Source organism: Ranitomeya variabilis, chromosome 2 (assembly GCF_051348905.1).
Source record: "Ranitomeya variabilis isolate aRanVar5 chromosome 2, aRanVar5.hap1, whole genome shotgun sequence".
In the NCBI taxonomy this organism is placed as follows: domain Eukaryota; kingdom Metazoa; phylum Chordata; class Amphibia; order Anura; family Dendrobatidae; genus Ranitomeya; species Ranitomeya variabilis.
The window spans coordinates 844624985-844640750 of record NC_135233.1 but is presented as its reverse complement, the minus strand read 5'-3'; the positions used below and the strand labels follow the sequence as shown (position 1 = coordinate 844640750).

General features: G+C 45.1%; 2 protein-coding genes across 2 annotated transcripts; one reads left to right on the top strand and one right to left on the bottom strand.

Annotated features, from left to right (window-relative positions):
* Nucleotides 1–6331: 6331 nt before the first annotated feature.
* On the bottom strand, nt 6332–10403 carry LOC143809969 (uncharacterized). The gene is made up of 2 exons (XM_077292914.1): nt 9373–10403; nt 6332–7065 (listed from the first exon to the last, which is right to left on the bottom strand). Exons 1-2 carry the CDS (start codon nt 10105–10107, stop codon nt 7051–7053), a joined length of 750 nt encoding a protein of 249 aa, XP_077149029.1. The 5' UTR covers nt 10108–10403; the 3' UTR covers nt 6332–7050.
* A 596-nt stretch (nt 10404–10999) lies between these two features.
* Nucleotides 11000–14917, top strand: LOC143809968 (uncharacterized). The gene is made up of 2 exons (XM_077292912.1): nt 11000–11876; nt 14184–14917. Exons 1-2 carry the CDS (start codon nt 11142–11144, stop codon nt 14196–14198), a joined length of 750 nt encoding a protein of 249 aa, XP_077149027.1. The 5' UTR covers nt 11000–11141; the 3' UTR covers nt 14199–14917.
* Nucleotides 14918–15766: the final 849 nt, after the last annotated feature.

Below are 15766 nucleotides of genomic sequence, written 5' to 3'. Positions count from 1 at the left end.
AAAAAGCACTTAATGAGAGCCAGAAGGTTGAATCTCAGACAAGGCAACCTGGAGGAGAACACCAAGGAGGAGGAGAAGACTCAGGAGGAGGACAACACCAGGGAGCGGCAGACACCGTTAGTAGGCCCTAACCACCAATTTTTTAAAAAACAGCACTTAATGAGAGCCAGAAGGTTGAAGCTCAGCTTTATACAGTTGAGGACAAACACCAGGGAGCGGCAGACACCGTTAGTAGGCTGTAACCAAAGTTGAAGGCCAAATGCAGTTTAATATCTGATACTATAGGCCGAAAGCCAGAAGGTTGAAGCTCAGCTTTATACAGTTGAGGACAAACACCAGGGAGCGTCAGACAGAGTTATTAGGCCCCAACCACCAATTTTTTTTAAAAAAGCACTTAATGAGAGCCAGAAGGTTGAAGCTCAGCTTTATACAGTTGAGGACAAACAACAGGGAGCGGCAGACACCGTTAGTAGGCCGTAACCAAAGTTGAAGGCCAAATGCAGTTTAATATCTGATACTATAGGCCGAAAGCCAGAAGGTTGAAGCTCAGCTTTATACAGTTGAGGACAAACACCAGGGAGCGGCAGACAGAGTTGTTAGGCCCCAACCACCAATTTTTTTTTAAAAAGCACTTAAGGAGAGCCAGAAGGTTGAAGCTCAGCTTTATACAGTTGAGGACAAACACCAGGGAGCGGCAGACACCATTAGTAGGCCGCAACCAAAGTTGAAGGCCAAATGCTGTTTAATATCTGATACTATAGGCCGAAAGCCAGAAGGTTGAAGCTCAGCTTTATACAGTTGAGGACAAACACCAGGGAGCGGCAGACACCGTTAGTAGGCCCTAACCACCAATTTTTTTAAAAACAGCACTTAATGAGAGCCAGAAGGTTGAAGCTCAGCTTTATACAGTTGAGGACAAACACCAGGGAGCGGCAGACACCGTTAGTAGGCCACAACCAAAGTTGAAGGCCAAATGCTGTTTAATATCTGATACTATAGGCCGAAAGCCAGAAGGTTGAAGCTCAGCTTTATACAGTTGAGGACAAACACCAGGGAGCGGCAGACAGAGTTATTAGGCCCCAACCACCAATTTTTTTTAAAAAAGCACTTAAGGAGAGCCAGAAGGTTGAAGCTCAGCTTTATACAGTTGAGGACAAACACCAGGGAGCGGCAGACACCGTTAGTAGGCCGCAACCAAAGTTGAAGGCCAAATGCTGTTTAATATCTGATACTATAGGCCGAAAGCCAGAAGGTTGAAGCTCAGATTTATTCAGTTGAGGAGAACACCAGGGAGCGGCAAACAGAGGTATTAGGCCCCAAACACCAATTTTTTTAAAAAAAACACTTAATGAGAGCCAGAAGGTTGAAGCTCAGCTTTATACAGTGGAGGACAATTTGAATTAGGGACTGCAGACAGACTTAGTAGGCTGTCCCCTGTGGACCATGCATCCACCACATTAACCCATTGCGCCGTAATGGACACGTAACCTTCCATGGCCATGCCTACGGGTCCATGCGTCTGTTGTCAGGTGCACCTTTGTACTCACAGATTGCCAGAGTGCATGGAAAATGCGGTCTTTTACATGCTGGTGGAGGGTTGGGATGGCTTTTCTCGCAAAAGAAGTGTCGACTGGTTAGATTGTAGCGTGGTACAGCGTAGTCCATCATGGCTTTATTAATATTAAATAAAATATATAAATAGGCTCTATGAACTTTTAAATAGGTTCCAGGGGTACACGGGCAGCATTGGTGTGGTCAGCGGAGGAGGATTGCAAGGAGGGCCCGCAGACAGGCTAACGAAGGCCTAAAATAACAAAAAATAGGCTCAAGGCAGTTTTAAATCGGTTACATGGATACACAGGCAGCATTGTGGTCAGTGGAGGAGTATTGCAAGTAGGGACCGCAGACAGGCTAATGAAGGCCTAAAATAAATAAAAATAGGCTCAAGGCAGTTTAAAATCGGTTACATGGATACACAGGCAGCATTGTGGTCAGTGGAGGAGTATTGCAAGGAGGGACCGCAGACAGGCTAACGATGGCCTAAAATGAATAAAAATAGGCTCAAGGCAGTTTAAAATCGGTTACATGGATACACAGGCAGCATTGTGGTCAGTGGAGGAGTATTGCAAGGAGGGACCGCAGACAGGCTAACAAAGGCCTAAAATAAATAAAAATAGGCTCAAGGCAGTTTTAAATCGGTTACATGGATACACAGGCAGCATTGTGGTCAGTGGAGGAGTATTGCAAGGAGGGACCGCAGACAGGCTAACGAAGGCCTAAAATAAATAAAAATAGGCTCAAGGCAGTTTAAAATCGGTTACATGGATACACAGGCAGCATTGTGGTCAGTGGAGGAGTATTGCAAGTAGGGATCGCAGACAGGCTAATGAAGGCCTAAAATAAATAAAAATAGGCTCAAGGCAGTTTAAAATCGGTTACATGGATACACAGGCAGCATTGTGGTCAGTGGAGGAGTATTGCAAGGAGGGACCGCAGACAGGCTAACGAAGGCCTAAAATAAATAAAAATAGGCTCAAGTCAGTTTAAAATCGGTTACATGGATACACAGGCAGCATTGTGGTCAGTGGAGGAGTATTGCAAGGAGGGACCGCAGACAGGCTAACGAAGGCCTAAAATAAATAAAAATAGGCTCAAGGCAGTTTAAAATCAGTTACATGGATACACAGGCAGCATTGTGGTCAGTGGAGGAGTATTGCAAGGAGGGACCGCAGACAGGCTAACGAAGGCCTAAAATAACAAAAAATAGGCTCAAGGCAGTTTTAAATCGGTTACATGGATACACAGGCAGCATTGTGGTCAGTGGAGGAGTATTGCAAGGAGGGACCGCAGACAGGCTAACGAAGGCCTAAAATAAATAAAAATAGGCTCAAGGCAGTTTAAAATCGGTTACATGGATACACAGGCAGCATTGTGGTCAGTGGAGGAGTATTGCAAGGAGGGACCGCAGACAGGCTAACGAAGGCCTAAAATAACAAAAAATAGGCTCAAGGCAGTTTTAAATCGGTTACATGGATACACAGGCAGCATTGTGGTCAGCGAAGGAGGATTGCAAGGAGTGTCTGACACAGTTAGTACTCACAAAAAATAAATAGATGTTAATGTCTCGCAAAACAACAAAAAAAAAAGTGTGGCATACTTAGGAACAGGGGTGGGCTCATCTGCTGAGTTTCTGACAAAGTAATTTGGCAGTAAGTATTTACTGGTGTCAATATAGGACACTGACCCAGACTACTTTAACTAGCATCATAGATGTCAACAAATCGGTATTGTCTGTGCCAGGCATTGAATGATGTCAGCGCATAGACTAAACATTGGTGGAGCTGTGCAAGATAATTTTGCACGTGGTAGAGCACAGTTTGAGCTGGGGGGGAACTCTCTTGTGGCCGGCGGTACCGTCCCAGGGCCCCTCATGTTACAACGGTGTGTATGACGTTGGGTGCGCACCACCACCGCCAGAGACACTTCATTGTACTATGAGGGACCCAGTGGCAGTGCCGTCGACCAAAAGCGGGCACACCCACCTCTTCAGACAAACAGCACTGTAACGGGTGCTTGCGCCAAGTGGCGAGACCACAGCCCCGTGGGGGGAATTTTCCCATTGAGGGAGGTGTAAACATGTCGTATGCTGGACAAACAGCTGCTGCAAATTAAGAGATTGGAACACTCAGTAAGACCAGTCCACAAGCAAGACCTTTTTATAGGAAAGCTAGGTGTCAACCGGGAAAGGTGGGGCAAAATAATTTGAAATCCAGGAGTGGTTCATTTTAATGAAGGTGAGATCATCCACATTTTGGGTAGCCAGACGAGTCCTTTTTTCGGTTAATATTGAACCAGCAGCACTGAATACTCTTTCTGATAGCACACTAGCTGCTGGGCAAGCAAGCTCCTGCAATGCATATTCTGCCAATTCAGGCCAGGTGTCTAATTTGGATGCCCAGTAATCAAATGGGAATGACGGTTGAGGGAGAACATCGATAAGGGATGAAAAATAGTTAGTAACCATACTGGACAAATGTTGTCTCCTGTCACTTTGAATAGATGCTGCAGTACCTGTCCTGTCTGCGGTCATTGCGAAATCACTCCACAACCTGGTCAGAAAACCCCTCTGTCCAACGCCACTTCTGATCTGTGCACCTCTAACACCTCTGCCCTGTAGCCCCCTGCAGCTTGTGTGAGAACCATCACCGGCGCTGTGTGCTGGGAATGCCTGAATCAAACGGTCTACAAGAGTAGCTTGTTTGGTTGTTAATATTTGTTCGAGGTTCTCATGTGGCATAATATTTTGCAATTTGCCTTTATAGCGAGGGTCAAGGATGCAGGCCAACCAGTAATCGTCATCGCTCATCATTTTAATAATGCGTGGGTCCCTTTTGAGGATACGTAAGGCATAATCTGCCATGTGGGCCAAAGTTCCAGTTGTCAAATCTGCGGTTGTGCTGGTTTGAGGGGCAGTTACAGGCAAATCTACGTCACTTGTCTCATTTAAAAAAACAGAACCCGGCCTTGCAACGCCACTAATTTCTGTTGGCCCAGGAGAAGCTTCCTCATTAAAAAAGTACTCATCCCCATCATCCTCCTCGTCCTCCTCCTCCTCTTCGCCCGCTACCGCGTCCTTTACACGGCCCTGACCAGACAATGGCTGACTGTCATCAAGGCTTTCCTCTTCCTCGGCTGCAGACGCCTGCTCCTTTATGTGCGTCAAACTTTGCATCAGCAGACGCATTAGGGGGATGCTCATGCTTATTATGGCGTTGTCTGCACTAACCAGCCGTGTACATTCCTCAAAACACTGAAGGACTTGACACAGGTCTTGTAGCTTCGACCACTGCACACCTGACAACTCCATGTCTGCCATCCAACTGCCTGCCCGTGTATCCTCCCACAAATACATAACAGCACGCCTCTGTTCGCACACTCTCTGAAGCATGTGCAGTGTGGAGTTCCACCTTGTTGCAACGTCGATGATTAGGCGATGCTGAGGAAGGTTCAAAGAACGCTGATAGTTCTGCATACGGCTGGAGTGTACGGGCGAACGGCGGATATGCGAGCAAAGTCTGCGCACTTTGAGGAGCAGGTCGGGTAACCCCGGATAACTTTTCAGGAAGCACTGCACCACCAGGTTTAAGGTGTGAGCCAGGCAAGGAATGTGTTTCAGTTGGGAAAGGGCTATGGCAGCCATGAAATTCCTTCCGTTATCACTCACTACCTTGCCTGCCTCAAGATGTACAGTGCCCAGCCATGACTGAGTTTCTTTCTGCAAGAACTCGGACAGAACTTCCGCGGTGTGTCTGTTGTCGCCCAAACACTTCATTGCCAATACAGCCTGCTGACGCTTGCCACTAGCTTTCCCATAATGGCACACCTGGTGTGCAACAGTGGCAGCTGCAGATGGAGTGGATGTGCGACTGCGGTCTGTGGACGAGCTCTCGCTTCTGCAGGAGGAGGAGGAAGAGGAGGAGGGGGGGGCGAACGCCTACAGCCAACTCTTTCCTTGACGGTGGGCTAGGCAGAACTGTCCCAATATTGCTGTCCCCTGTGGACCCTGCATCCACCACATTCACCCAGTGTGCCGTGATGGACACATAACGTCCCTGGCCATGCCTACTGGTCCATGCATCTGTTGTCAGGTGCACCTTTGCAAATGATAAATCAGCGTGTGCACAACCTATAGAGTGGTGCAAGGGTAGGTTCCCAAACCTTCTGACCAAGTAATAACAAAACCCAGCACTCAACTTTGTTGTAAGAAGAAAAAAACGGATGATTTATTATATCCCAATGCAAACGTTTCGGTCATACATAAGACCTTCGTCAGTAGCTGAAAAGTATATACATCAAAATAATACATAAATTCAGGATATTACACAATCATAGATAATAAATAAAGTATATACACAACATAAACATGTACAGCCGTACATGTGCATGGCAAACAGAGAGTTTTCTGAGATGCGTATGTGGTAATGGAGAGTTACAGATCCACAGTGGCACAGTGAGTGAGAAGAGGGGTGAAGATGAATACATACCAAGAATTGGGATGGAGATAAATGCTAGTGGCTATATGTGCTGCCTGAAACAAAGAACATGGCAAAACCGGTTATATCCGGAGGTGTGAAAAGAAAAAACAGGTAAAAAGCATGTAACTTTGTGCCTACCGATAGTTTCCTGATTGCAGAGCCAATTATATGAGAGTATCCTGATACAGCCTAAAGGAGATAAGGCAATTTCCTGAGTACCATAAAGAATGCCATAATGAGTGAAAAACCGAAATGGTATAATGTACCTCTAAAGGTTTACCTTGTAGGTGGCTGATTCCGCGGTGTCCACCGCTGTATGGGTGAGGGACCTGAGAAAATGGGGCATTATATACACTAGGGGCGGGACAATTGCCGGAAATGGCAATGTATGCTGAGGAGCGTCATGGCCCCATATGGGGCGGAAATGACGTTTATGAGGCAAACTGTGCATACCGCACTGTGTATAGGTACAAGGCGAGGAGGCAGGAGCCGGATGTGACGTACCGGAAGTGGGGCGCCGGACATCACCAGCAGAAGTCCCGTCGCCATATTGGATGTGGCAGGACTGTGCTGTGTTGTCTGCTATTGTGTGGGAAGGGAGTAGGCTATTCTGCCGTTCGGTATAGCAAGGGAGTGTAGACCGGATGTGACATCCCGGAAGTGAGGCACCGGGTGTCAGGATGAATGAATGAGTCACCATGTTGGGGGAGGCGTGTGTGCCTAGTGTATGAAAAGAAAAAAGAAAAACATAGAGCTAAAAGGCAGCACTAACTTAGCATAAGAAAAAAGAAAGGAGAAAAGGGGGAGACCAATACTGATGAGTGCATAACATTTTATTATGTTAATAAGTAGTATAGAACTGAGCTAGTGTTCATAGAGTGTGACAATAAGTGACCTAATAAAATGAAAAAAGAGAAATAAAAAGAAAAGGGATGATGAAAGTGGACGTGACTAATCCGGAGCACAGTGATACCGGGTGGATAAGGAGGTGCTCGTGATCCGTGGTGCCATTAAATCAGTACAGACGACTCTAAAAAGATAGAGAAGAACACATTAGTGGTAATACATAGCAACAATTGTTAAACAAACGCCATAAGTTCATAATCACGGTTGAGACCTTTTGGAGCCAACGTCTCCAAAGTGTGGATCCAGAACGCCTCTTTTTTGTGTAGTAAAGCTACTCTGTTGCCGCCTCTCCTTGGGGGTGGGGCGCTATCAATAACCTGGTATCGTAATTGAGAGATAGAATGACCCAATATGTGAAAATGGTATGGGATCGGCAGGAGTAAGTTCTTGCACCGAATTGTGCTTTTGTGTTTTGAGATCCTATCTCTCACTGACTGTGTGGTCTCACCCACGTACAATAGCCCACAGGGGCACTTGATGAGGTACACAACGTGAGAGGACTCACATGTAAAGAAATGGTTAATCTTAAATGTCTTACCTGATCTGGGATGTTGGAACGTGTTTCCCTTGAGCACGTTATGACATTGTGCACAATGGAGGCATGGGAATGTACCCGTCTTGGGGCGTGATAGAAAAGTTTGTCTATGTTGGTCCCCTGTCCCGATGTCAGCTTTAACTAGATTGTCCCTCAAATTAGGTGGCCTTCTAAAGCATGGTAGGAAGGGAGTCCTGAACTCGGGAATATCCGGATGAGCTGTGGATAAAAGGTGCCAATGTCGTCTGATGGCCTTGTGAAGGATGAAGGAAAAGGGGTGATAGGAATGCACGAAGGGAATACGTTTACCATGATCTTTGGCAGGGGACCTAGGTGGCGGGTCCCAGGACTGTGCTAAGACTGTGGGTGGATAGCCTCTCTCTATAAATTTAGTGGTCATGTTCTGGAGTCGTTCATCACATAGATTTTTATCTGGAACTATACGTTTTACTCGTTGGAACTGTGAAATTGGTATGGAACGTTTGGTTGAAGGTGGGTGAAAGCTATGGTAATGAAGTAAGCTATTTCTGTCTGTGGGTTTGGAGAAGAGATCTGTAGTCAGAAAGCCTGCTGGGTCTTTGATCACCGTGGTATCCAAAAAATTGATGGAATGTAGATTGTGGCTGACAGTAAACTTAATGCCAGGCCATGCTCCATTAAGGAACAGAAAAAACTCCTGTAGGGACTCCAATGTGCCACCCCAGATACAGAAAATGTCATCTATAAAGCGTTTCCATAAGGAAACATTTTGGATAAACAAAGGATGTCCATAGATGATCGAGGTTTCAAATTCCGTCATGTATGTATTAGCGTACGGGGGTGCCACATTGGAGCCCATAGCGGTACCCCGCTTCTGTAGGTAGAAGGTGTCCTGAAAAAGGAAGAAATTGTTATACAGGACAATAGTTAACAACTCCACACATAAATCAATCTGAGTAGTTGTGAGACCTGCTGTGGTCAAAGAATGGTGTACCGCGTTAATGCCATTAAGGTGGGGGATGGACGTGTACAAGTCCTTGACATCTAACGTGACTAGAAGGGTGTTGGTGGGTACCCTATGTAATTCCCTAATACACTGCAGGAATTCCCCTGTGTCCAGAATGAAGGAGGGGGATGTCTGAGTGATAGGGGTTAAGATTTTTTCAAGATACATTGAAAGCGGAGAAAGAATAGAATCAGTAGAGGCGACAATTGGCCTCCCCGGTGGGTTGGATAGATCTTTATGTATCTTAGGCAAAGTGTAGAACACTGGTGTGATAGGGTTGTTTTTTCTAAGAAACTCACAGGTTTTCGTGTCTATGATGCCTAAAGTGGAATACTTAGTTATCACAGCTTCTATTTTATTCCTTATTTCTGAAGTGGGGTCCCTTGAAAGTTTGTCATAAATAGATGTGTCATTAAGCTGACGGTGTATTTCCGTGATGTACTGGGCCTTGTCCATTACCACGAGTGCACCCCCCTTATCAGCTGGTTTTATGACTAAGGTAGGATCCCTTTGTAATGATGTCAGTGCCTGATGTTCTGCAGTGGTAAGATTAAGGGGGTAATGTAACCTGCCTTTTTCTATATCATCACGCAGAGATTGAAAGGAGTCTTGAATAAAGCCAATAAAGGTCTCAACTGCGTGAGATCCTTGTGGCGGACGGAAGGAACTCTTGTTGCGTAGCCCCAATGTCATAATTGACATGGGGTTAGTGCATACGGTTGGAGGAGCAATAGGGGAGGTAGCAAAATGGACTTTAAGTCTAAGTAGTCGGAAGAAACGCAACAGGTCCATTTCTAAGTCAAATGTTTTACATTGATAAGCAGGACAAAAAGACAATCCCTTTTGTAAAACCCCAAGTTCGGCGACCCCCAATGATCTGGAGGAGATATTGACTACCAACGATTCAGTACCTGGGATCTGGTGATCCGCTGTTCTATGGTGTCTCTTCTTTGATTGGCTCCGTCGGGTTTTCTTTTTGGAAAGCGTCGTCGTTGTCCTAAAAAAGGAACCGAGGTAGAGGGGTTAGAGCTCCTCTCTTGTTCCGAACCGGAGGTAGAGTACTCTGTAGAGGATCTGTGATCACGGGGAAGCTGGCGTCTAGAGGAAGATGATTTGTCCTGCCACCTGTACACTTGATTGGTCTCGTAATCGATGGTGTCACGAGAAAATTTGTTCCTTTTACGGTTCTCAGTGTCTCTTTTATGTAGATCGATACGCTCCTGGATCTGGGTCCTCAAGGAACTCACTTCCTCCGCAGTGCCAGTAGTAGCAAGTTGAGTCTCGATGCTTTTAATCTTGGCTGCGTTAGTGTCGATGGCTTTATGGAGATGCTCTAGGGTGAGTGTTATTAAATCAAACGAACATTTGTTAAGAATTTGTTCGAATTTTAGACAAAACTCAGGACAATCACAGAATAAAGTTGGACGTAGCGGTACACGAAGTCCCCGCGGTATCCTTTTAACACGAAAGTATTCGGAGAGGGTGGCGCAGTGTAATTCTATGTTTACTTGGTGCCTAAGTGCCCGTTCTAAGTCACGTCCTCGGATTTCCCTTGGAGGAATTTTTAGAAAGTCACTTGAAAAGGTGGACTGTGCCAGTATAGAGGAACTCTCATCATTATTATAAGAAAATGTGGTAGAGGTCATAGCCAAGGGAGGTGTGCCACACGTATGGGAAAATGCAAATGATAAATCAGCGTGTGCACAACCTATAGAGTGGTGCAAGGGTAGGTTCCCAAACCTTCTGACCAAGTAATAACAAAACCCAGCACTCAACTTTGTTGTAAGAAGAAAAAAACGGATGATTTATTATATCCCAATGCAAACGTTTCGGTCATACATAAGACCTTCGTCAGTAGCTGAAAAGTATATACATCAAAATAATACATAAATTCAGGATATTACACAATCATAGATAATAAATAAAGTATATACACAACATAAACATGTACAGCCGTACATGTGCATGGCAAACAGAGAGTTTTCTGAGATGCGTATGTGGTAATGGAGAGTTACAGATCCACAGTGGCACAGTGAGTGAGAAGAGGGGTGAAGATGAATACATACCAAGAATTGGGATGGAGATAAATGCTAGTGGCTATATGTGCTGCCTGAAACAAAGAACATGGCAAAACCGGTTATATCCGGAGGTGTGAAAAGAAAAAACAGGTAAAAAGCATGTAACTTTGTGCCTACCGATAGTTTCCTGATTGCAGAGCCAATTATATGAGAGTATCCTGATACAGCCTAAAGGAGATAAGGCAATTTCCTGAGTACCATAAAGAATGCCATAATGAGTGAAAAACCGAAATGGTATAATGTACCTCTAAAGGTTTACCTTGTAGGTGGCTGATTCCGCGGTGTCCACCGCTGTATGGGTGAGGGACCTGAGAAAATGGGGCATTATATACACTAGGGGCGGGACAATTGCCGGAAATGGCAATGTATGCTGAGGAGCGTACTTTTCAGCTACTGACGAAGGTCTTATGTATGACCGAAACGTTTGCATTGGGATATAATAAATCATCCGTTTTTTTCTTCTTACAACAAAGTTGAGTGCTGGGTTTTGTTATTACTTGGTCAGAAGGTTTGGGAACCTACCCTTGCACCACTCTATAGGTTGTGCACACGCTGATTTATCATTTGCATTTTCCCATACGTGTGGCACACCTCCCTTGGCTATGACCTCTACCACATTTTCTTATAATAATGATGAGAGTTCCTCTATACTGGCACAGTCCACCTTTTCAAGTGACTTTCTAAAAATTCCTCCAAGGGAAATCCGAGGACGTGACTTAGAACGGGCACTTAGGCACCAAGTAAACATAGAATTACACTGCGCCACCCTCTCCGAATACTTTCGTGTTAAAAGGATACCGCGGGGACTTCGTGTACCGCTACGTCCAACTTTATTCTGTGATTGTCCTGAGTTTTGTCTAAAATTCGAACAAATTCTTAACAAATGTTCGTTTGATTTAATAACACTCACCCTAGAGCATCTCCATAAAGCCATCGACACTAACGCAGCCAAGATTAAAAGCATCGAGACTCAACTTGCTACTACTGGCACTGCGGAGGAAGTGAGTTCCTTGAGGACCCAGATCCAGGAGCGTATCGATCTACATAAAAGAGACACTGAGAACCGTAAAAGGAACAAATTTTCTCGTGACACCATCGATTACGAGACCAATCAAGTGTACAGGTGGCAGGACAAATCATCTTCCTCTAGACGCCAGCTTCCCCGTGATCACAGATCCTCTACAGAGTACTCTACCTCCGGTTCGGAACAAGAGAGGAGCTCTAACCCCTCTACCTCGGTTCCTTTTTTAGGACAACGACGACGCTTTCCAAAAAGAAAACCCGACGGAGCCAATCAAAGAAGAGACACCATAGAACAGCGGATCACCAGATCCCAGGTACTGAATCGTTGGTAGTCAATATCTCCTCCAGATCATTGGGGGTCGCCGAACTTGGGGTTTTACAAAAGGGATTGTCTTTTTGTCCTGCTTATCAATGTAAAACATTTGACTTAGAAATGGACCTGTTGCGTTTCTTCCGACTACTTAGACTTAAAGTCCATTTTGCTACCTCCCCTATTGCTCCTCCAACCGTATGCACTAACCCCATGTCAATTATGACATTGGGGCTACGCAACAAGAGTTCCTTCCGTCCGCCACAAGGATCTCACGCAGTTGAGACCTTTATTGGCTTTATTCAAGACTCCTTTCAATCTCTGCGTGATGATATAGAAAAAGGCAGGTTACATTACCCCCTTAATCTTACCACTGCAGAACATCAGGCACTGACATCATTACAAAGGGATCCTACCTTAGTCATAAAACCAGCTGATAAGGGGGGTGCACTCGTGGTAATGGACAAGGCCCAGTACATCACGGAAATACACCGTCAGCTTAATGACACATCTATTTATGACAAACTTTCAAGGGACCCCACTTCAGAAATAAGGAATAAAATAGAAGCTGTGATAACTAAGTATTCCACTTTAGGCATCATAGACACGAAAACCTGTGAGTTTCTTAGAAAAAACAACCCTATCACACCAGTGTTCTACACTTTGCCTAAGATACATAAAGATCTATCCAACCCACCGGGGAGGCCAATTGTCGCCTCTACTGATTCTATTCTTTCTCCGCTTTCAATGTATCTTGAAAAAATCTTAACCCCTATCACTCAGACATCCCCCTCCTTCATTCTGGACACAGGGGAATTCCTGCAGTGTATTAGGGAATTACATAGGGTACCCACCAACACCCTTCTAGTCACGTTAGATGTCAAGGACTTGTACACGTCCATCCCCCACCTTAATGGCATTAACGCGGTACACCATTCTTTGACCACAGCAGGTCTCACAACTACTCAGATTGATTTATGTGTGGAGTTGTTAACTATTGTCCTGTATAACAATTTCTTCCTTTTTCAGGACACCTTCTACCTACAGAAGCGGGGTACCGCTATGGGCTCCAATGTGGCACCCCCGTACGCTAATACATACATGACGGAATTTGAAACCTCGATCATCTATGGACATCCTTTGTTTATCCAAAATGTTTCCTTATGGAAACGCTTTATAGATGACATTTTCTGTATCTGGGGTGGCACATTGGAGTCCCTACAGGAGTTTTTTCTGTTCCTTAATGGAGCATGGCCTGGCATTAAGTTTACTGTCAGCCACAATCTACATTCCATCAATTTTTTGGATACCATGGTGATCAAAGACCCAGCAGGCTTTCTGACTACAGATCTCTTCTCCAAACCCACAGACAGAAATAGCTTACTTCATTACCATAGCTTTCACCCACCTTCAACCAAACGTTCCATACCAATTTCACAGTTCCAACGAGTAAAACGTATAGTTCCAGATAAAAATCTATGTGATGAACGACTCCAGAACATGACCACTAAATTTATAGAGAGAGGCTATCCACCCACAGTCTTAGCACAGTCCCGGGACCCGCCACCTAGGTCCCCTGCCAAAGATCATGGTAAACGTATTCCCTTCGTGCATTCCTATCACCCCTTTTCCTTCATCCTTCACAAGGCCATCAGACGACATTGGCACCTTTTATCCACAGCTCATCCGGATATTCCCGAGTTCAGGACTCCCTTCCTACCATGCTTTAGAAGGCCACCTAATTTGAGGGACAATCTAGTTAAAGCTGACATCGGGACAGGGGACCAACATAGACAAACTTTTCTATCACGCCCCAAGACGGGTACATTCCCATGCCTCCATTGTGCACAATGTCATAACGTGCTCAAGGGAAACACGTTCCAACATCCCAGATCAGGTAAGACATTTAAGATTAACCATTTCTTTACATGTGAGTCCTCTCACGTTGTGTACCTCATCAAGTGCCCCTGTGGGCTATTGTACGTGGGTGAGACCACACAGTCAGTGAGAGATAGGATCTCAAAACACAAAAGCACAATTCGGTGCAAGAACTTACTCCTGCCGATCCCATACCATTTTCACACATTGGGTCATTCTATCTCTCAATTACGATACCAGGTTATTGATAGCGCCCCACCCCCAAGGAGAGGCGGCAACAGAGTAGCTTTACTACACAAAAAAGAGGCGTTCTGGATCCACACTTTGGAGACGTTGGCTCCAAAAGGTCTCAACCGTGATTATGAACTTATGGCGTTTGTTTAACAATTGTTGCTATGTATTACCACTAATGTGTTCTTCTCTATCTTTTTAGAGTCGTCTGTACTGATTTAATGGCACCACGGATCACGAGCACCTCCTTATCCACCCGGTATCACTGTGCTCCGGATTAGTCACGTCCACTTTCATCATCCCTTTTCTTTTTATTTCTCTTTTTTCATTTTATTAGGTCACTTATTGTCACACTCTATGAACACTAGCTCAGTTCTATACTACTTATTAACATAATAAAATGTTATGCACTCATCAGTATTGGTCTCCCCCTTTTCTCCTTTCTTTTTTCTTATGCTAAGTTAGTGCTGCCTTTTAGCTCTATGTTTTTCTTTTTTCTTTTCATACACTAGGCACACACGCCTCCCCCAACATGGTGACTCATTCATTCATCCTGACACCCGGTGCCTCACTTCCGGGATGTCACATCCGGTCTACACTCCCTTGCTATACCGAACGGCAGAATAGCCTACTCCCTTCCCACACAATAGCAGACAACACAGCACAGTCCTGCCACATCCAATATGGCGACGGGACTTCTGCTGGTGATGTCCGGCGCCCCACTTCCGGTACGTCACATCCGGCTCCTGCCTCCTCGCCTTGTACCTATACACAGTGCGGTATGCACAGTTTGCCTCATAAACGTCATTTCCGCCCCATATGGGGCCATGACGCTCCTCAGCATACATTGCCATTTCCGGCAATTGTCCCGCCCCTAGTGTATATAATGCCCCATTTTCTCAGGTCCCTCACCCATACAGCGGTGGACACCGCGGAATCAGCCACCTACAAGGTAAACCTTTAGAGGTACATTATACCATTTCGGTTTTTCACTCATTATGGCATTCTTTATGGTACTCAGGAAATTGCCTTATCTCCTTTAGGCTGTATCAGGATACTCTCATATAATTGGCTCTGCAATCAGGAAACTATCGGTAGGCACAAAGTTACATGCTTTTTACCTGTTTTTTCTTTTCACACCTCCGGATATAACCGGTTTTGCCATGTTCTTTGTTTCAGGCAGCACATATAGCCACTAGCATTTATCTCCATCCCAATTCTTGGTATGTATTCATCTTCACCCCTCTTCTCACTCACTGTGCCACTGTGGATCTGTAACTCTCCATTACCACATACGCATCTCAGAAAACTCTCTGTTTGCCATGCACATGTACGGCTGTACATGTTTATGTTGTGTATATACTTTATTTATTATCTATGATTGTGTAATATCCTGAATTTATGTATTATTTTGATGTATATACTTTTCAGCTACTGACGAAGGTCTTATGTATGACCGAAACGTTTGCATTGGGATATAATAAATCATCCGTTTTTTTCTTCTTACAACAAAGTTGAGTGCTGGGTTTTGTTATTACTAGGTGCACCTTTGCAGTCACAGACTGCCTGAGTGCATGGACGATGCGGTCTTTAACATGCTGTTGGAGGGCTGGGATGGCTTTTCTAGAAAAGAAGTGCCGACTGGGTAGCTCGTATCGTGGTACAGCGTAGTCCATCAGCGCTTTGAAAGCTTCGCTTTCAACTAACCGGTAGGGCATCATCTCTAATGAGATTAGTCTAGCAATGTGGGCGTTCAAACCCTGTGTACGCGGATGCGAGGATGAG

What these genes read in the sequence shown, in the direction of transcription:
- LOC143809969 (XM_077292914.1), bottom strand. Translation starts at nt 10,107, where the DNA reads ATGACCTCTACCACATTTTCTTATAATAATGATGAGAGTTCCTCTATA.
- LOC143809968 (XM_077292912.1), top strand. Translation starts at nt 11,142, where the DNA reads ATGACCTCTACCACATTTTCTTATAATAATGATGAGAGTTCCTCTATA.